Source organism: Schistocerca cancellata, chromosome 4 (genome assembly GCF_023864275.1).
Source record: "Schistocerca cancellata isolate TAMUIC-IGC-003103 chromosome 4, iqSchCanc2.1, whole genome shotgun sequence".
Classification (NCBI taxonomy): Eukaryota; Metazoa; Arthropoda; class Insecta; order Orthoptera; family Acrididae; genus Schistocerca; species Schistocerca cancellata.
The window spans coordinates 693,437,762-693,460,714 of record NC_064629.1 but is presented as its reverse complement, the minus strand read 5'-3'; the positions used below and the strand labels follow the sequence as shown (position 1 = coordinate 693,460,714).

The 22,953-nt window shown below is 44.3% G+C and overlaps 1 protein-coding gene across 1 annotated transcript in view; it reads left to right on the top strand.

Annotated features, from left to right (window-relative positions):
• LOC126183586 (uncharacterized) overlaps nt 1-22,953 on the top strand; it is a 151,626-nt gene that overhangs the window by 73,114 nt on the left and 55,559 nt on the right. The window contains exons 8-11 of the mRNA XM_049925684.1: nt 2,742-3,041; nt 4,750-4,845; nt 8,891-9,198; nt 19,110-19,234. Of these exons, the coding sequence (XP_049781641.1) occupies nt 2,742-3,041; nt 4,750-4,845; nt 8,891-9,198; nt 19,110-19,234 (829 nt within the window). The remainder of the gene's footprint in view (nt 1-2,741; nt 3,042-4,749; nt 4,846-8,890; nt 9,199-19,109; nt 19,235-22,953) is intronic.

Sequence of the window (22,953 nt, the reverse complement as noted above, 5' to 3'; positions counted from 1 at the left end):
ACACGTTGTTGGTCACCTTCACGAAGAGCTTGCAGTAGCTGAATCATGTACGGTTTCATGTGTAAACGACGACGCAACACACGCCAAGCGGACATCGAGGACATGAGCTGTCGAGCTGCACAATGAACGGATTTCTGCGGCCTCCTTGCGAAACTACGGCGGTTGCGTTCGGCGTGTGTGTAAGACACTCGGGGACGGCCCGGCGATTTGCCTTTACACAAACAACCTGTTTCTCGGAATTGTTCATACCATCGTTTAATGCTCTGTGCTGTAGGAGGATCCACACCATACCTAGTACGAAAGTCACGCTGAACAGTTATTACTGAACCGCACTGCGCAAAACGTAGAACACAAAACGCTTTCTGTTGTCCCAACATCATTTTTTCGAGAACTGAAGTGGGAGCACACTGGTGCTACCTAGCGGGAACCAAACAAAACTCCAGAGTTTGCTCTTTCCAACAATACGTTGTTCACACACATGTCTCAGATAACATAATAGTTACGATTTTTTAAGCAGGTGTTGATAGATGTCAAAATTACCGAACTATCAGTTTAATAAGTCACGGCTGCAAAATACTAACGCGAATTCTTTTCAGACGAATGGAAAAACTGGTAGAAGCCGACCTCGGGGAAGATCAGTTTGGATTCCGTAGAAATATTGGAACACGTGAGGCAATACTGACCCTACGACTTATCTTAGAAGATAGATTAAGGAAAGGAAAACCTACTTTTCTAGCATTTGTAGAGTTAGAGAAAGCTTTTGACAATGTTGGCTGGAATACTCTCTTTGAAATTCTGAAGGTGGTGGGGGTAAAATACAGGGAGCGAAAGGCTATTTACAATTTGTACAGAAACCAGATGGCCGTTATAAGAGTCGAGGGGCATGAAAGGGAAGCAGTGGTTGGGAAGGGAGTGAGACAGGGTTGTAGCCTATCCCCGATGTTATTCAATCTGCATATTGAGCAAGCAGTAAAGGAAACAAAAGAAAAATTCGGAGTAGGAATTAAAATCCACGGAGAAGAAATAAAAACTTTGAGGTTCGCCGATGACATTGTAATTCTGTCAGAGACAGCAAAGGACCTAGAAGAGTAGCTGAACGGAATGGACAGTGTCTTGAAAGGACGATATAAGATGAACATCAACAAAAGCAAAACGAGGATAATGGAATGTTGTCGAATTAAGTCGGGTGATGCTGAGGGAATTAGATTAGGAAATGAGACATTTAAAGTAGTAAAGGAGTTTTATTATTTGGGGAACAAAATAACTGATGATGGTCGAAGTAGAGAGGATGTAAAATGTAGACTGGCAATGGCAAGGAAAGCGTTTCTGAAGAAGAAAAATTTGATAACATCGAGTACAGATTTAACTGTCAGGAAGTCGTTTCTGAAAGTAATTGTATGGAGTGTAGCCATGTATGGAAGTGAAATATGAGCGATAAATAGTTTGGACAAGAAGAGAATAGAAGCTTTCGAAATGTGGTGCTACAGAAGAATGCTGAAGATAAGATGGGTAAATCACATAACTAATGAGGAGGTATTGAATAAAATTGGGGAGGAGTTCGTGGCACAACTTGACTTGAAGAAGGGATCGGCTGGTAGGACATGTTCTGAGGCATCAAGGGATCACCAACTTAGTATTGGAGGGCAGCGTGGAGGGTAAAAATCTCAGAGGGAGACCAAGGGATGAATACACTAAACAGATTCAGAAGGATGTAGGTTGCATTAGGTACTGGGAGATGAAGAAGCTTGCACAGGATAGAGTAGCATGGAGAGCTCCTAACAACCCTACCACAACAAAGGTAAAATTTAATTATGATTGTAGTGTTGCTCACGCTGCTAAATATTGCATTTTCGGGCAACAACAAAGTTACATTATGTGGCAGGTGTCATTAGAGCACAGTTAATAAAGTCATTTCATGAAATATTGGATAAATTGGGCACTGATCTTTTCGTGTTTCCCACGCTGGTCTCGCTGGTCTCGTTGTGAACTCATGGCTCAATCGTCGAAAATCTAGGTAGTGATGATTCCAAGCTCGGATGCAAAGAGGCCTAGGTGTTATTCTGCGATATTCAAAAGTTTTATAGATGTGTTTCATAAACCATTCTTGGAGATAAACTTTTGCAAGTTAAGACAATGGTGATGTAAAAAAGTAATCGGCACTCCGAATTTAAGTTACACTTCTTTTTTATTACTTTTGTTGCAATATCTCGTAACTCAAAAAACATCACTTCACAATATAAAACATACTTGAAAATATCTTCCTCACTGTTAAAGCTCGTATTTTATAAACTGACTACAATTTGCGTCTTTTCAACATGACGACCAAGACTTGACTCTCTAATAACCGCTTACGCGCCCAAAAATCAGAGTTACAAGTACGTCAAAGATCATAGTGACAAAAGAAAGAATACACATAAGAATAATATCATTGAAATATAAGCATATCGATGTATCAAAGCACCTCCACATTAATGAAATCAAATCTGAATGTTGCCTCAGAAATATGTTAACTACTTTACAGAAACACAGTACAATATTGCTGGTATCGAGAGGTTAAGGTGAGGTGCCGTAATGATTACGTAATTCAAGTACCATTACAAGCTGCATCAAACCAGTCTCAGGACTGAAGACCACAACAACAACAACGATTTTTTAAAATCGGATGATTCTTTTGATACACCCCGTATTTTTCGTGTGTGTAGCGAATCCCGTTGTAAAGGTAGAGTGCTTTTCTTTTGCAGCTCGAGGAAGCGAGTTCCCCGACAACTCGGTGACGCAGCACCTGTTCGCGGACGGCAGGCGGCCGGACACGGCGTTTCAGCGGTACCGGAACAGCCGCCTGGGCGGCGACTTCCAGACGGAGATCACGGGCCGCACGCTGAGCGAGTGCCTGGATGACTGCCTGCGCCAGGCCAGCTTCCAGTGCCGCTCCGCCGTCTACAGCGACCGCTTCCGCATCTGCCGCCTCAGCCGTTACAACCAGCGCGACGGGCTGCGCATCATCTACGACGCCGATTACGATTACTACGAAAATCTCATGAGTCAGTAAACAGTGCATCACAGTTACCGCTTTTAAGTAACTCGACGACTTATCTTTAATACTTGTCTGAAAGAGCAGACACTGTAGATGATGCATAGCTGTACGAAATAATTAGAAATTAATTAGCTGAATGCGAATTCCTTGATATTAGCTTTATTAGGTAATACATCTATTACACAGTACTGATATACAGGGTGAAAAGTATTTAAACCGACAAACTCTGGGAGGATTATTTAAACCCGGTGGAGGCCGTATTACGCTCGTCAGTTGTTAGAGGCCGTATTACGCTCTTCAGCTGTAGGCAACTGCTGTCCACCAGTGTAGTGTGCATTGTCTCTGATTACTAATGGAGCGATACACCTGGAGTGAGTACGCTGATACGGTTGGTGCGTACTACGTAGCTCAGTGGGTTTATCAACAACAATATCCTAATCGCCGTATTCCGCATCATACGACCTTTGCTGCTCTGTACCAACGTCTGCGTGAGACCGGGACATTTATCAGATTACCTGGACAGGGACGCCGTCGCACGGTAAGAACGCTGCAATTTGAGGAAGCTGTCTTGCAGCATGTGGAGCGGGATCCTTCAATCAGCACTCGTGCAATTGCACGTAACATGGGGACGAATCAGGCGAATGTAAGAACAGTCCTTCGAGAGCAATTGTTACGTCCATTTCACTTACAGCGTGTCCACAACCTGGAACCAGTAGATTATCCACCCAGAGCACAGTTTTCGCAGTGGTACCTGGAACAGTGTGAAATGCACCCTACATTTCCATCCTCTGTGTTGTTTACCGATGAAGCTACGTTCGGGCGTGATGGAGTCTTCAATGTGCACAGTTCGCATGTTTGGAGTTGGGATAACCCACATGCCATAGTTACTAGCGCTCATCAACTGCGGTTCTTCGTTAATGTGTGGGTCGGTGTTGTTGGGGACTGTTTAATTGGGCCGTATCTGCTTCCTAGTCTATTAAATGGCAGGCACTATTACAATTTTCTCGCCAGAGCATTGCCAAAATTGCTGGAAGACGCCCCGCTCCCTACAAGACAACGCATCTGGTTCCAAGATGACGGGGCGCCATCACATTTCAGTCGTCGTGTGCGTCGATTCCTGGACCGACAGTTCCCAGAAACGTGGATTGGCAGAGGTGGTCTTGTATCATGGCCTGCTCGATCCCCAGATATGTCCCCTCTGGACTTTTTTGTGTGGGGAGAGATGCGCAACCTTGTTTACGCAACTCCTGTTGCATCAGAAGAGGATCTGGTTGCCCGGATAGTAGCAGCAGCAGCAGGAACAATTCAGGATACTCCTAGGGTTTTTTCCCGTGTCAGACAGAACATGATCCGACGGTGTAACTTTTCTTTACGTGTCAATGGAGGCATTTTTGAAAATCTAGTGTAATTGAAATTGGTTTGTGTTAATGTGTTGTCTCTTGGTCATAAAAAAATGGTTTAATTAATTTGCCGCCAGAGAAATCATAGGAAAAAATGACATTAGGGAAAAATATTTGTTTTGATGTCCCCTACAACCTCCCATAGTTTGTCGGTTTAAATACTTTTCACCCTGTATACAGGGCCAGCTAAAATTTTCATATCACTTTTGGGTGGTAGATCTTTACGTAATACAGCTGATGTCAAGAAATTCTCATTCAAGGGATTAATTTCGAATATTCTTTAACAATCGTTGGCCGAAACTGTCTCTGTTTCAGATCCTTATATTGGCGATGCGCCAGGACCTAGCTACCGTCCTGATCCCCTTGGCCAGGATTCGAATCACCACGGGCGGCCACCTTACAATGCCTACCGTAAGTGCCATTTTAATAGTAAATTATGTCGTATTATAGAGTAAATAAGTCTTTATTTACTTACATTCGCGACTTATTCGTTAGATAAGGTGATTAATCCCACGTTGAAACTTTCTGGTAGATTAAAACTGTGTGCTGGACCGAGACTCGAACTCGGGACCTCCGCCTATCGCGGCCAAGTGCTCTACCAACTGAGCTACCCAAGCACGACTCACGACCTGTCCTCACTGCTTCAATTCTGCCAGTACCTCGTCTCCACTTTCCAAACTTCACACCGAGCGAGGTGGCGCAGTGGTTAGGACACTGGACTCGCATTCGGGAGGACGACGGTTCAATCCCGTCTCCGGCCATCCTGATTTCGGTTTTCCGTGATTTCCCTAAATCGCTTCAGGCAAATGCCGGGATGGTTCCTTTGAAATGGCACGGCCGATTTCCTTCCCCATCCTTCTCTCACCCGAGCTTGCGCTCCGTCTCTAATGACCTCGTTGTCGACGGGACGTTAAACACTAATCTCCTCCTCCTCCTCCAAACTTCACAGAAGCTCTTCTGCGAACCTTGCAGAACTAGCACTCCTGGAGGAAAGGATATTGCAGAGACATGGCTTAGCCACAGCCTGGGGGATGTTTCCAGAATGAGATTGTCACTCTTCAGCGGAGCTTCTGTGAAGTCTGGAAAGTAAGAGACGAGGTACTGGCAGAACTGAAGCTGTGAGGACGGCTCCTGAGTCGTGCTTAGGTAGCTCAGTTGGTAGAGCAATTGCCCACGAAAGGCCAAGGTCCCGAGTTCGAGTCTCGATCCTGCACACACTTTTAAACTGCCAGAAAGTTTCATATCAGTGCACACTCCACTGCAACCTGAATCTAATGGAACATCCTTGGGATGAGTTAGATCGTCGTCTTCGCTCCAGACGCCAGCGTCCAACAGCACTGCCTTCTCTGGTTTCTGCTGTAGAGTAAGAATGGGCTGCCATACCTCCACAGACATTCACACACCTCATTAAAAATGTCCCCAGCAGAGTTCAAGACGACATAAAGGCGAATGTTGGACACACGACTTATTAACATGCACTAATAAGTGTCTCAAATGGTTCAAATGGCTCTAATCACCATGGGACTTAACATCTGAGGTCATCAGTCCCCTAGACTTTGAACTCCTTAAACCTAACTAACTTAAGGACAGCACACACATCCATGCCCGAAGCAGGATTCGAACCTGCGACCGTAGAAGCAGCGCTGTTCCGGACTGAAGCGCCTAGAACCGCTTGGCCACAGCGGCCACCGCAGTACTCCAAACAAGGCGATTAATACATTAGACTAGTATATGAGATTAGTGGGATTCAAACGCCGTTCAGTCAGATTTAGGGTTTCAGTGATTTCCCTAAATAGCTTTAGGAGAATACGTGGATGGTTCTATTGAAAAGGCTACGGCTAACTCACTTTCCCTTCCTCCTCCAGCTTATCTCTGTATCGGGGATGCTAAACTTTACCCTCCTTATCCTGTGTCGCAGTTACGCCACAAAGAGAGGATGAAGTAGCAGTCACTCTGAAAGATAAAGTCTTGCCAGGACTATGGAACCACACTGTTAGTATCATTTTTTTCTTGTTAACAACTCTATTTTGATGCATTTGTTTTTCATAATGGGTAGCTGCCTTCCTTTCCTGTTCATGAGAGTTTAAGTTTTCTTCCATGTATTTCTATAGGAGGTTGAAATGGCTCTGAGTATTATGGGACTTAACTTCTGAGGTCATCAGTCCCCTAGAACTTAGAACTACTTAAACCTAACTAACCTAAGGACATGCCCGAGACAGGATTCGAACCTGCGCCGGCCGGGGTGGCCGAGCGGTTCTAGGCGCTACAGTTCGGAACAGTGCGACCGCTACGGTCGCAGGTTCGAATCCTGCCTCGGGCATGGATGTCCTTATGTTAGTTAGGTTTAAGTACGAGGGCTATCCACAAAGTACATTACGTTTTGGAATTAAAAATAAATATAGTATTGGAAAAAATTTTATTATATACAGAAGAAAGCCACACTTAAATACTACTTTTCTACATAGTTACCATTTAAATTAAGGCACTTATCGTAGCGATGGACGAGCATGGAAATTCCTTCGTCGTAAAATTCGGCCGCCTGCGTCTTCAACCACGTGGTTACCTCTTCTTGAAGCTGTGCGTCGTCATCAAAACGCTGCATAGCCAACCACTTCTTCATTGCAGGGAATAAGTGGTAGTCGCTCGGTGCCAGGTCGGGACTGTACGGCGGATGAGGAAACAACTCCCACTTAAAAGATTCGAGAACTTCACGAGTCGCATTTGCCGTGTGGGCCCGGGCGTTGTCGTGAATCAGCAAGATCCTTGAGCCCAACTTTCCCGTGCGCTTGTTGTGTATTGCTCTTCTGAGGTTGTGCAAAGTTTTGCAATACCTTTGAGTGTTTATTGTAGTGCCTCTTTCCAGGAAATCCACAAAAATCACACCTTTTCTGTCCCAAAAGACAGTCGCTATCACCTTCCTTGCCGACATCGTCTGCATGCATTTCTTGGGTTTTTGGGGGGAATTTGTGTGCCCCCACAGCACTGACTGCAATTTTGTCTCGCAGTTCACATGCTTAACCCATGTTTCGTCACCAGTAAAGATGCGATCGAGTACTGAGTCGCCATCTTTCTCGTAAGCGTCCAAAAACGTTAACGCTGCAGCCATTCGCTGATTTTTGTGAATCTCTGTCAAGATTTTTGGTATCCATCTTGCACAAAACTTGTGGTAACCAAGCTTTTCGGTAATGGTTTAATGCAACAAACTTCGTGAAATTTGTGGAAAACTCATAGAGAGTTCCGTTATTGTGAAATTACGGTTTTCACGGACCGCGGCATCGACTTTTTCGACAAGTTCGGCAGTCACTATGCTGGGTCTTCCACTTCGCTCTTCGTCCTGAACGTTAGTTCGGCCATTTTTAAATTTTATGACCCATTGACGCACTCCACCTTCAGTGATTATGTTGTCCCCATACACTTCACAAAGCTGCCGATAGATTTCTATCGGTGTACAGTTTTTTGCAGTCGGAAACCTTATTACAGCACGCACTTCACACTTCGCGGCATTTTCAATTAACGCTGACATTTCAAACTGTCACAGTAACTCAACGGAGTACAGCACGAACCTCTCACTAGCACGGCAGGATGCCGACTGAGCGGCGGAATGCCATGACACCAAGATGGTCGCGCTAGCCCCGCTCCTAACGGACACAAACGGTGGATAGCCCTCGTAGTTCTAAGTTCTAGGGGACTGATGACCTCAGAAGTTAAGTCCCATAGTGCTCAGAGTCATTTGAACCATTATGATTCGAACCTGCGACCATAGCAGCAGCGCGGTTCCGGACTGAAGCACCTAGAAACGCTCGGCCACAGCTGCCGGCCGAGGAATAAGTGTCTGGATACTTCTGATCAGATAGTGTAGCTAGGTAAAAAGAATGAGGTCTCGCTGTTGTGACTTGGCAAGACAGCCAAGTCACTATGCGAGGATGCCGAAAGGCACGCGTTTAAGCTCACGCAGGCTGGCGTGAGGTCTGAAAAATGACAAGGAATTATAGTAGCCAAAAATAGTACACAGCTTCTGCAATACTTAACTTTGATCCATAATTGGAGAACATCGCTCTTGTTGATACATTAATTACAATCTCAATATAAACTGGTAATGGCGCCTTGCTAGGTCGTAGAAAATGACGTAGCTGAAGGCTGTGCTAACTATCGTCTCGGCAAATGAGAGCGTAATTTGTCAGTGAACCATTGCTCGCTAAGTCGGCTGTACAACTGGGGCGAGTGCTAGGACGTCTCTCTAGACCTGCCGTGTGGCGGCGGTCGGTCTGCAATCTCTGACAGTGGCGACACGCGGGTCCGACGTATACTAACGGACCGCGGCCGATTTAAAGGCTACCACCTAGCAAGTGTGGTGTCTGGCGGTGACACCACACTCGCCTTCTAGTTCTGACAGACTGTAGCTGTTGAGTTGCTCTTCTAATGTAATGCAGTGTAATAAATGCTCTGTTTGGGACAGCTGGCGGACCTGGATACTCTCCTCCACACGGAGGCTACGGAGGGTACGGTGGCTACGGCGGAGGCGGCGGTGGCGGAAGCGGCGGCGGTGGCTACCCGGGCCCAGGGGGGCACTACGGCGCCAGCGGCGGCGGCGGCGGCTACGGCAGCTACCCCGGGCCTGCCGGGCCCCCGGGTCCGCCCCTGCCTCCCGTACCGCCGGTGCCACCCTACGCCACAGCCGGGGACGCCGTCTACGGCGGCGGTCCGCCCCCGGGACGACCGCCCTTCACTGCGCCTCGCTGCGACGAGGGAGACAGCTTCAGACAAGTAATCTTCTCTTCTTCGTCGCGGCATACGCCGCACATTACAAAAATCGATCGTTATTGTATGTGTGAGGGAGCGCATGATCGATGTACACTGTACTATTTTGCAGTTTGATTTGGAAAACAAGTATACACTGTACTGATTGAATTTTCTCATGTTCAGAAATGAGAAGGAGCGATCTGTTTCACTTGGTAAAAAAAACTTTCTACAGCCAAGATCGCGTAACTACTTCTTTATTATCGACAACTGGTTTCTATAGACTTTGCTGTCGCCACGCGGGATTAGCCGAGCGGTCTCAGGCGCTGCAGTCGTGGACTGTGCGGCTGGTCCCGGCGGAGGTTCGAGTCCTCCCTCGGGCATGGGTGTGTGTGTTTGTTCTTAGGATAATTTAGGTTAAGTAGTGTGTAAGCTTAGGGACTGATGACCTTAGCAGTTAAGTCCCATAAGATTTCACACACATTTGAACATTTGAACTTTGCTGTCATCTTCTGGTCTTCAAAATTTTTGTTGCAAAACGCATTCATTGTGAGCTGGAAACTCTAGCCAAGTTGTCGTATTAGTGGAGAAAATGTAGCACATGATACAAAGGTTTGTAAGAAATAAAATATTTACAATCAAAAAGCACCTTGTGCACATGACTATGCCTGTACATGTAGCGTTCATACGAGGGTAATCCTAAAAGTAAGGTCTCCAATTTTTTTTATAAATACATAGACCTGTTTATTTCTACAATGGTTTAATCAATTTACAACGTGAATGTTCAAATGTGTGGGAAATATTATGGGACTTAACTGCTAAGGTCGTCAGTCCCTAAGCTTACACACTACTTAACCTAAAGTATCCTAAGGACAAACACACACACCCATGCCCGAGGGAGGACCCGAACCTCCGCCGGGACGAGCCGCACAGTCCATGACTGCAGCGCCCCCTAGACCGCTCGGCTAATCCCGCGCGGCTTACAACTTGAACATTTAGCTATTTTTCAACATAATCACCATTTCTGTCGATGCATTTTTGTAGACGATGTGGCAGTTTTTGTATGCCCATGTCATACCAGCTCACCGCCATGCTGTTCAGAAAGTTATATTAGAGTAAATATGAACCTCTTCATTCACCTCGTCGTCGGAGCTGAATCGCTGGGACCACAATGAACGCAGACAGGTACTGTGAGACTCAATCGGGCAATTCAGAACCGGAGAAGAGGAATGTTGAGCAAGGGCGTACACATTCTCCATGACAACGCTCGCCCACACATCACTCGGCAAACCGTTGCACTCCTGCAACAGTTTCAGTGGAACGTTATCACCCACCCACCCTATAGTCCTGACTTGGCGCCCAGTGACTATCACCTGTTCCCTAGGTTAAAAGAACATTTGGCCGGAAAGCGATTCAGCTCCGACGACGAGGTGAAAGAAGAGGTTCATAACTTTCTGAAAGGCGTGGCGGCGAGCTGGTATGACATGGGCATACAAAAACTGCCACAGCGTCTACAAAAATGCATCGACAGAAATAGTGATTATAGTGATTATGTCGAACAATAGCTAAATGTTCAAGCTGTAAACTGATGTAAACCATTGTAGAAATAAACAGGTCTATGTACTTATAAAAAGTAGGAGACCTTACTTTTGGGATTACCCTCGTAGATAACTGTTAAGTGCAAAATATCACAATACACAGTAGAATGCATAATAGAACAACTGTTTACGTTAGCTAGACATGTTCCATTCATTGATCTTTGGTCAAGAAAACGAAAATTACGGCAACTACGCCTATCACTTCATTCATGGCAGGCAGAAGCAGAAACAATGGAGGTAGTTTCCTTGTTCAGTTATCTCGGCTCCCAGATTTCTGCTGATGGTGATTGCAGCCACGAAATCAGGAGACGCTTGTTACTTGACAGAAAGGCAGCGTTCTACCTTGATAATGTTTTAAGGAGTAGAGACATAACTTTAATAACAAAGATCCGTTTAGTAAGAGGTATGGTCCTTCCCGTTGTGATGCACAACAAGAAAGACTGAACGGCATAGAATAGATATCTTTGAATAGTGGTGTTGGAGGAAACTTCTTAAAGTTCCATGGACCGCAAAGAGAACGAATAGGTCAGCACTACAGCAAATAAAACCAGACTGCTCCTTGGAAGGTTTGATACCGAAACAAAAAGTAGCCTACTTTGGGCACATTATTAGAAAACATGATTCGCTGGAAAAGACGTTAATATTGGGGAATATCGGAGGCACAAGGAGAAGTGGGCTACAAAGGATGAAATGGATTGATAGCATCGCAAAAGTAATGGATTCAACCAGGAAAGTCCGCGGGAGAAAGTAAAGGTCAGAATAAATTGGCGTGCCTTAGTTCATGGGTTCACGGAGGGCAATAACCGACTAAATGAACAGAGAGAGAGAGAGAGAGAGAGAGAGAGAGAGAGAGAGAGAGAGAGAGATCATTCATGCAGGATACCAAGACCACCAAAACCCTCTAGCAACATTCCAGAAACTGCACACAAAATGCTTTTTTTTTCGTATGTGGAAGGTGTTAATTCACCTAAGGCTGTACCTAGAAACCGTAGATAGGTGGGTTCGGGGTATCTACTGTCACCTCCACACATCACCCTGGAAACTAACTCAGAAAAATCACCCTGCTAATGGGTTGGACCCTGCATAGGGTACCCAATGGTCAGCAATAAATTATGCCTCCTAGTGCCAACTGAGGAAACACAACGCCATGTAAGATCCAAGATGCTCAGACCCGCCCACTGACTATCCCTAATTACCCAAGATTCACAGTCAGTTCCTGTGCAATCCATCTAACGAGCTGTTGCCAAGGACCGTGCGAGTTACCTCTACCATACATCTATGCTGTTGTTATCCACATGTATGTGACTGAAAAGCCCACGGATAACTTAACTGCTGAACGTTGTGTGGGTGCCTACTAAAAGGAAGGAAAGAAAATTAAGATTTAATGTACCGTCGACGACGAGGTCATTAGAATAGGAACACAAGCTCTAACTGGCGAAGGATTGGATCGGAAACCGGTCATGTCATTTCCAGCGGAACGATCGTGGCATTTGCCTTACGCGATGAAAGAAAACCATCGAAAGCCTAAATCTAGATGGTCGGAAGGGAATTAATACTGCTGTCCTCCCGAAGGCCAGTCCAGTGTGCGATCTCTCTCGGTCTTCTGCCTAGCGACTTCATCACAGTTTTAGATACTAACGAAACCCGAAATAAGAGTAACACATCACCTCAAACTGGTGCACCAGCATGCACACCAAGCACAGAATACAGTAACAAGTGCTGTCGACAAGGGATCTCAGATCGATTCCATATTCCTAGATTTCCAGAAGGCTTTTGATACCGTTCCTCACAAGCGACTATTAATCAAATTGCGTGCATATGGAGTATCGTCTCAGTTGTGTGGCTGGATTCGTGATTTCCTCTCAGAAAGGTCATAGTTCGTAGTGATAAACGGTAAATCATCGAGTAGAACAGAAGTGATATCTGGCGTTCCGCAAGGTAGTGTCATAGGCCCTCTGCTGTTCCTGATTTATATAAATGATCTAGGTGATAATCTGAACAGCCCCCTTAGATTGTTTGCAGCTGACGCTGTAATTTACCGTCTAGTAAAATCATCAGACGATCAATTCCACTTACAAAATGATCTAGAGAGAATTTATACATGGGTCGACAAGTGGCAATTAGCACTAAACAATGAAAAGTGCGAGGTCATCCACATGGATACTAAAATAAATCCGATAAATTTTGGGTATACGATAAATCGCACAAATCTAAGGGCTGTCAATTCGACTAAATACCTAGGAATTACAATTACGAGCAACTTAAATTGGAAAGATCACATAGATAATATTGTGGGGAAGGCGAAACAAAGACTGCTCTTTGTTGGCAGAACACTTAGAAGATGCGACAAACCCAATAAAGAGACAGCCTACATTACACTTCTCCGTCCTCTGCTGGAATATAGCTGCGCGGTATGGAATCCTTACCGGGTAGGATTGACGGAGGACTTCGAAAAAGTGCAAAGAAGGGCAGCTCGTTTCGTGTTATCGCGCAATAGGGGTGAGACTGTCACTGTTATGATACGCGAGTTGGGGTGGCAGTCACTGAAACAAAGGCGGTTTTCTTTGCGGGGAGATATGTTTACGAAATTTCAATCACCAACTTTCTCTTCCGAATGCGTAAATATTTTGTTGACACGCACCTACGTAGGGAGAAATGATCATCGTAACAAAATAAGAGATATCAGAGCTCGAACGGAAAGATTTAGGTGTTCCTTTTTCTCACGCGCCATTCGAGAGTGGAATGGTAGAGAAGTAGTATGAAAATGGTTCGATGAACCCTCTGCCAGGCACTTAAATGTGATTTGCAGAGTAACCATGTAGATGTAGGTGGATGAAAACGTATTTACCAGCATCATAGTCACCGAAAGAAAAACACCAAATCATTAAACAGAAACACAAAACGATGGGTCAAAAACCATTAGGACATCATTACCAGTGTAGACTGATGACTCCAAAGGTAACAAATCCAGGGAAATAAAGGAGGTGGCCAGAGGAAACGAACCAGTCCCTCCTGTGAATGATTCAATGATATACGTTTGCAGTCAGTAGAAAGAGAAAAACGTAGACATAGAATAACCTAAACAATAAACAGCCTTGATAGTATAGTGAAACATAAATGCGAAAACTTCAACTAGCACAGAGAGGGCCATTATGACTTCGTTTCCAACACACCCACACACATTTAGAGGTACTAATACCCTTGTGCTAAGAGGTTACAGTCTCCACCAAAAGGCAAACTTACAGCGAAGAGGGCTAACGGTGGTGTACCCGTTTGTGTTGAACATATCACACTTTGCTTTTCCCCTTCACAACCAAGCAATCGCTGTAATAGTGTACTTGCTATACAAGGTAATGCTATGTTTTCTATGCCTGCTTCCTAATGACACTGTAGAGATTCGCACAGGGCTCATAGCTTACTCCCCATCCGTTCCTCGTCTGTTGGAACTTTCATACTTATAATGTACGATGGAAAGTCAATTATTATCCGCAATTTAGTTACATTTTTGTTTATTTTCGTAGTGCTGTCGTATTACGTTGATGACGCATGCTTTGTTTATTTGTTGTTATATCTTTGCAATTTTCAAGCTGCTAGGTTAGTTTCGTTACCGCTGCCGTACTGTTAATCATGGCTGCTCCGCTGTCTATTTGCACCAAAGAAGAGCAACGTTCAGTGATCCGTTTTTTGTGGTGGGAAGGCATATCAGTGTCCGAAATTCATCGAAGACTTTCGGCACAGTATGGGAACAGTGTTTTGCCACAACGGAGTGTCTACGAATGGATTGAAAAATTCCGAAATGGTCGCACAAGTGTTACGCACGATGAAGGAACCGGACGACCGTTAATCTCCACAAATGAAGAAACCATTGAGCGTTCACGTGAAATGATTCTCTTAGGCAGACGATTAACTGTTGACGAAGTGGCACATCGTCTGCAAATTAGTCACGGTTCTGCCTACGAAATCATCCACAACAGACTTGAGTTTCATAAAGTTTGTGCAAGATGGGTCCCAAAACAACTCACGTAGCTGCATAAACAAACGCGCTTGGACATCTGCAAAAAACATATGGATCGCTATGGTAACGAAGCGGACAACTTCTTAGACTGGATCATTAATCCAAATTCGCCGTGCACGAAAAAGTTCAAGACCCAACCGTCCGCAGGAAAACAGATGCTTACGGTTTTTTGGGACGCACAAGGTCCAGTACTGGAACATGATGGGGAAAGGGGCACAACAATAAACAGTGTACGTTACAGTGAGATGCTTACTGCCAGGCTAAAGCCTGCAATTCGAAGCAAACGCCGAGGACTGCTGTCAAAAGGTGTTGTGTTGTTGCACGAAAATGCCCGTCCGCATACTGCTGTCCACATTGTTGAAACGCTCCAGAAACTCAAATTTGAAGTACTGGATCATCCTCCATATAGTCCCGATCTTGCCCCTTCTGACTATCACTTGTCTGGTCTACTCAAACAGATACTGAGGGGCCGTCGAATTTCCTCAGACGAAGCAGTGAAAGAAGCGGTGCATTCCTGGCTCGCAGCTCAACCGAGAACCTTCTTTTATGAGGGCACCAGGAAGCTTGTACAAAGATGGACCAAGTTCGTTGAAACGCAAGGAGACTATGTCGAAAACTGACTTTCTTGCACGTTTCTTATTTGGTTACAATAAAATTTTATAACAACTTTGCGGATAATAATTGACTTACCCTCGTATTATGGAACTCAGTTACAATGTTTCCAAGAGACAGAGCTGTTAAGAAGCTGAGGTTTTCAGAGGCCCTTTATGGTCGGGAGAACACAACTGGATACTGATACATGCTTCATCTCTACCAATTATCAGTTAGTATGTTCCTTGGCGAAAATCAGTGGACAATGGTCGACACGTTTCCCTCCAGTGATTCTTTCCCGATAAGGATACACCAACCAGATTGAGTAGTGCCTGAAAATTAGGTGTCCAAATGAATGTTCAGCAAGGCTAATTGGGTGCTATACAGACAACCGGCTGTAATAGCGTCCGAGATTGTGTGGCTCGCATAATGAATGGGATTCACCACCTTGCTGATGCCTCCATTACACTATCCTGATGCCTCCATTACACTATCTTCGGGCCAAAGGCAATATTTTCCTCCGTGGAGTGAAGAGTGTAATTCAGCCCTCACGGACAGATGTGCAGCTATGCGAAGGTTCAAATGCCAGCTAACTACAAAGAACCTTCCAGTGTTTCTAGTGGTCAGGACAAAGACCTTACGACCCACTGATGGGAACAATAATAGGTCATACCAAGCATTCATGGACCAAATCAATCATTCCTCTAGCGAAAATGTTTTGTTGACACCCACCTACGTACGAAGAAATGATCATCATAATAAAATAAGAGAAATCAGAGCTCGAACGGAAAGATTTAGGTGTTTCTTTTTCCCACGCGCCATTCGAGAGTGGAATGACAGAGAAGTAGTATGAAAATGGTTCGATGAACCCTCTGCCAGGCGCTTAAGTGTGAATTGCGGAGTAACCATGTAGATGTAGATGTAGCACCATACGAGTATGGGAAATTGCCAGAAGGGGTTCCAGAAATGGCAGCCTGGAACGTGTAGTAGCTATATTAAAAGAGGGTCGTCTTCAGACAACATCAAAGGAAATTAGTCGAAAAATGGTGGAACATTTCACCAAAGAGTACCACCACTGGCTTCCTGGATACAGCATACTGTTGTCATGGGTGATCATGGAGAAAATGACGAGGAGGGGGAGGGCGAGGTTAAATTCAAAGCCAACAATTTCGAGTTTTGTAACTACTTCTTCTCCATCTGTGTGCCAATTTCAACACTGGCTGAGGCTCGTTATTCAGCACTCAGTTATAGCGGAATCAAATACAGCATACTGTGTATCTTGACTATAAATCAGAGGAAAGCATTCTAGATATTGTTAATAAAATATGGCGAGAAGTATAGCATATTAGTTGGAATCAACAATACGCAGGTTATTATAACAGGTTACGTTAAATAATTTTAAATTTAAAGTAAGTTTGTAGTATATGCCCAACCTGGGCAATGCCGCAGTGTAGCGACACGTGAATGTTCGGTTATGGTGGATCGGTATCCACATCACAGGCGGCTAAGTCGGAGCCAACCACTTCCATGGGATGCACGCTTGCCAGACTCTCCAACAAAGAGTAGCTGTGTCTGTGTGGGGGGGGGTGGGGCTTTTAACTGTTCTCGTCTTTTCAGTTTACCTGTTTTCTGTTTTATGAAAGAAGGAGAGTATTTTAAGTTTTAAATATTCATTGAGGATTCTGGACTTACGATAGCTTCTCAGTTTTTGTGATTGCCATACCTAAGCAACGCACCGAGCGAGGTGGCGCAGTGGTTAAACACTGGACTTGCATTCGGGAGGACGACGGTCCAACCTCGCGTCCGGCCATCCTGATTTAGGTTTTCCGTGATTTCCCTAAATCGCTCCAGGCAAATGCCGGGATGGTTCCTTTCAAAGGGCACGGCCGACTTCCTTCCCCGTCCTTCCGTAATCCAATGAGACCGATGACCTCGCCGTCTGGTCTCCTTCCCCAAAACAACCCAAACCCCTAAGCAACGCGAGTAACATCTCGCAACAATACATGTTGACTGTTGGGACTGTTTAGCAGAATGCTACCTTCTTTCGTCTCGGAAGGATCAGCACTAGACACAAGCATTCATTAAGAAAAAACATATGAGTATCAAAGTTAACAAATTGACGAAGACCTAATGACACAGAACTCGAAAAACCAAAAAGGTAAGACAAAATAAAAACATTTCATTTGTTATAAAGCACGCGTGAATATATAAATCATTACCTCTTGCAAATTTCTCCTCGATTACACAATATTCACTAACGTCAAAATCAGTCACTGACAAACTCCAATGTGCTCTTTACCAACAACGAATTTCGAATCCACACGAGCAGGAGTCGGTAAATGGGGTAGAACGCTCCAAATTTTTAGGTGTACATATTGATGAAAACTTGAACTGGAAGAAGTGTATTACTAAGCTTCTCAAACAATTAGATTCAGCTACTTTTGCTTTTTGTATGATTACTAACATTGGAAACAAACGTATCAGCCTCCTGACATAGTTTGCATATTTCCACTCAATAATGTCTCACTTAATAATTTTCTGGGGTAACTCATCACTTAGAAAGAAAGTATTGATTACATAAAGGCGAGCAGTATGAACAATATGGGGTGTTCACCCACGAACGTAATGAAGCTACCTCTTCAGCGAGATAGGCATTTTAACTGCGCCGTCACAATACATATTTTCGCTAATGAAATTCGTCATAAGCAATCCATCACAATTTGAGAAGAATTATGTTGCACATACCTACAATACTAGAGGGAAAAATGACCTTTATTACCCATTGTTAAAATTGTCTGTGGCTCAGAGAGGAGTTGAATACGCAGCAATAAAAATTTTTGATCATTTGTCCAATAGCATGAAATGTTGACAGGTAGCGAAGCAAGTTTTAACCCCATTTTAAAATCATTTCTCTTGGAGTAAAGTGTAGTTGCATGAGTAGGAATAAGATGATAATGTGTTCGTTAATGTTAACACTAATCATGTATAAGTATCCTGTAAACTGACTCCTTCCATATCATTTCGATAAAAGAATCGTTCAAATGATCTATGGAACGTGTAACTAGCTAACTAATTAATTAAAACTAAGACTGCAAACAATGAATACGTATCGTAGAAACTATAAGACCACTCATCAAAGGCTGGTATTATGCACGAATAAAGTGTATTCTCAACTCCAAAGGGCAAATACTGATGAGCGACAGAAAATTAGCATTACTGACAATATTTTTTTAATGTGTACCCCCATTCTTATTAACTAGCTAATAGTCACGATTCTCTTTTGAGTTCATCATTAACTTAAAGCAAGAACAGTTGCGAACAAGTGATCGAACCGTGTGGGAATCCCATTGTAATTTCTCCCTTTGTACAATATGTGACGTCTTTATATTACTCGAATAGCCTCGGGTGTATTATACTGGTACGACCTTTTTTTAGTAACCATCTCGAAATACATATTTTTACTAATGTTAGTGCCATTATCTTCGGCCAAGCTAATCATACACATGCTGTTACTATATTTAGTGAAATACTGAAAATTGTATCCCAAGATCATACAACTTTTGGCCGTTGGTGCAAATGTCAAACATAGCCATCCATCAAACATTGTTCCTTGGAGAGCATGGCACATCAGCTGCATGTTCTGGAAGGGAAAGAATTTTTTTTGCTTCGTACCTAAAAATTATTGCATTAGTATTAAGAATGAAGCTATCCATAAACCGACTGTTGTTTCTCAGGTGGGCGTTCGTCTGCGCATGAGACGACAGTTTATACGGAGGTTTGTGTCGGCGCCGTCACTTCCGGTCTGTGAGCGAGAATGTGCCGAGGCGAGAGATTTCATCTGTCGGGCGTTCAACTTCAGGTAATGAAAATTTTCTCCTTTAGTAAATCCTAGAATTTGGAGAAGCTACTAAATACATTGACTTACTGTTAACCACTAGCAGTGACAGCCTGACAGTGTAATTACCGGTAACATTACCTACTTACATATTACCTACTTACAACGCAAGCCATCTTAAGGTATCTGGTGGAGGGTGCTTTATGTACCACTGTTACATTCACCCGCCACCCTTCTTTTTTTATTCCAGTCACGAATATTTCGCGGGAAGGATGATTTCCTTAAGCCTCCGTTTGGGCTCAAATACTCATGGTTTTTGTGCAACAAATTCACAATGTCCAGCGAAAAAGTTCTCGTTCTCAAAACTAAATTAATATCTTGAAAATTAAGATAGAGACGAGTGCAACAAAATGTATGTTTACTGTGAAAGCTGTAAGAATTTTAAACATAAGTTATATGGAAATTTCGAAATTGTTCGAAAAGCTGCTAACAGATGGCGATGGACGCTGTGCAGCTCGTACAGTATCAGTCCTCTGCAAGCAGTCTTTGCAATCACATCGCAATCTTTTCGATATGTGCACCACTCGCCATATGGAGGTGGCGCAAAAGAACAATTAAATTTGCCATCACATCTTGTAGTGTCAAAACGTAAGTTGATTCAGGGGTCACACAGATCGCCGATTCCAGCTCGTCCAGAGTGGTGATATGGTTCCGCTCGACAGTGTCTTTCAACGTGCCTCATAAGAAGCAGTCATAAGAGGTCAGATCGGGTGGATATGGAGGCCAATCCATCCCTGCGCCAGTAAATTTACTATAATCCAACACAGTGACTCTATTCCCGAAGAATTCATCGAGAAAGCGAAGCGCCTGTTCGGTGCGATGTGGTCTGGCCCCATCTTGCATGAACCATTCAATACCTTGTCGATCCTTCAGTGCCAGCAGCTTTATGGCGACAAAGTTGCAACGTAATATTCAATAGTGATCGTTTATCATACGAAAAAAAGGGACAATAATGCAGATGCTGTATACCGCAGTCCAAACAATAACTTTGGGAGAATACAGTAGTTTCTCTACACACAAAAGGGTATTTTCTGAAGCCTAAAATCACCAGTTCTGTTTATTCACGGCTCCATTCAGACGGAAGTGGGTTTCATCTGTGTACTAGATGCAGCCAACATAAAATTCCTCATTATCACTCCTTGTGAGAGTCTGGTTCGCAGAGTCAGCCCTCTGCCGTACATATCGTACAGGTATGGCCTTGTGGCTTTGGATTTTGAATGAGAACATGAGTAGATTCTGTCTCAGTATCTTTTGCTTGCTGGAACGCTTCAAACCAGTCTCTGTTGCAATTCTTCCGACGGATTTCCTTGGATTGTGCTGAATAGCCCCAGATTCTATGGCGGCATTTTCGGGAATAACTACACTTTGTCTGCAGCCCACATTCCCCGCCATATTATCGGCCATGCAACCTGTCTGTTGGAATGTGGCAAAGAGCTTGCGAATGGTTTTCGCATCGGGCCGTCATGGAACATTACATCGTGTTTGAAAACAGCGCCTTGTTCTAAACTGTGGCATTCTAGAGCCATAAAAACACGTTGAGCAGTGGAATACATGATTTCACCCTCTTCCTTCAGCAAACTAACCTCTTCCGTTTCGACGGTGGAACTAAAGTGCTGTGGCACACTATTTATCGGGTTGCGATTACAGCGCTATCTGTTAGCAGCTTTTGGAACTATTTCTAAACTTCTTTACAACCTGTATAGAATTCACGCAGCTTTCACAATAAACATATCGTTTATTGCACTCGTCTATCGATCTCAGTTTTCGAGACATTTAAATCTGAAATAAGGACTCCTTCGCTGGACATTGGACGAAACAATATATTTGTTGACTCTTCTAGGAACGTATGCTTCCAGAACACTATCAGTAAACCACACCGTGATGCAGAACGTCTCTCTTGCAGCATCTACCATGGAGTCGGTTGATCATCTCCACGACACTTTCTTCCTCACTAAATGAACCCGTAACGAAACGTGCTGCTCTTTACGCAAGGGAAAAAGAGGGAGGGAGGGGGAGGGGGCGCCAAATGGTAAGTCTTTTGTGTAGAAAAATGTTCTCGAATCGGCCGTGACAATAATGGGTCTTTGTGTGTATCTATACGCAATACGTTACATTTGTTTGTGTTGGTGGTCAAGAACCATTCCTTACACCAAGGTTCGATCACCTGCAGATCTTCCTGCATTTCGGTACAATTAACTTCTCTTTATAAAACAGAATCATCTGTCAGAAGCCTCAGGAAACTTCCGAAGTTGTCTACTATGTCATTTACATATTGTGAAAAGTAATGGACCTGCGTATAACGTTCCCTTGGGGTACTCCTGAAGTTAATTTTACGTCTGAATTTTTCCCTCCAGTGAGAATGACACGCTGTTTTCTGTTTGCTAGAAACTCTTCAGTCCAATCACAAAGTTGAAATGATAATTAAATCAAGACCCTAAGCTGTCGACAGGCGTTGATATACCGGTACATCAACGGGGACAGTTGAACATGTGTGCCCTGACCGGGACTCGAACCGGGGATCTCCTGCTTACATGGCAGACGCTCTATCCATCTTTTTTTTTCGTTGCGTTTGGTCTGGGCGGACGTCACAAGACATCCGTTCTAGCTGATCGTTGATTCTTTGACTCAGTTTTTTTTATTACAGAGAGCACGCAGCCCTCTGACCGAACACGTTGAGCTACCGTGCCAGCAAATCTCATTTTGTTCGCTTTTGTTCGTTGCATCTGCTCGGGGCGGACGTCGTAAAACATCCGTTTAAGTTCGTTATTGATCGATTAACTCAGAGTTTTTTTTTTCATTACAGAGGGCAGCTAACCCTCTGACCGAACACGCTGAGCTACCGTGCCGGCATTATTCGTTGCGTTTGTTCGGGGCGGACGTCCCATGACACCCGTTCAAGCTCATACTTGACCTGTTCACTCAGTTTTTTATTACAGAGGGCAGCTAACCCTCTGACCGAACACGCTGAGCTACCGTGCCGGCAGATCAAGACCCTAAGCTCAACGGGGACAGTTGAAAATGTGTGTCCCGACCGGGACTCGAACCAGGGATCTCCTGCTTACTTGGCAGACGCCATCTGAGCCACCGAGGTCACATAGGATAATGCGACTTCAGGGATTTATCCCTTGCACGCTCCCCGTGAGACCCCACATTCCCAACTTAATTTCCACACACTACATTCATAGTGCCCCTGCCCATTACACTCATTACTCGCGGCAGACAATCTTACCGAGTCCCGTAAGAGTTCGGGCAATGCGTGTGCATCCAGCACAGAAGAAGAAGGTCAATGGCCGGTTAGCCTTAACTATATGAAGATGGTCCGAAAGAACAGGTAACATCTTCATATAATCACAAAGTTGGTCTTATACTCCGTACGCTCGTATTTTATTCAGTAGGCGGCAGTGCGGAACTGATCGAATGCCTTGATGTTGATGATGATCGTATGGCATTGTTGGCCGGGAGGCCCCATGCGGGGAAGTTCGGCCGCCTCTGGATCTCATGAACTAACAGAACGAGCTAGGTTTCACAAGGTCGTCGTTTTTCAAAAATGTTCAAATGTGTGTGAAATCTTATGGGACTTAACTGCTAAGGTCATCAGCCCCTAAGCTTACACACTACTTAACCTAAATTATCCTAAGGACAAACACACACACCCATGCCCGAGGGAGAACTCGAACCTCCGC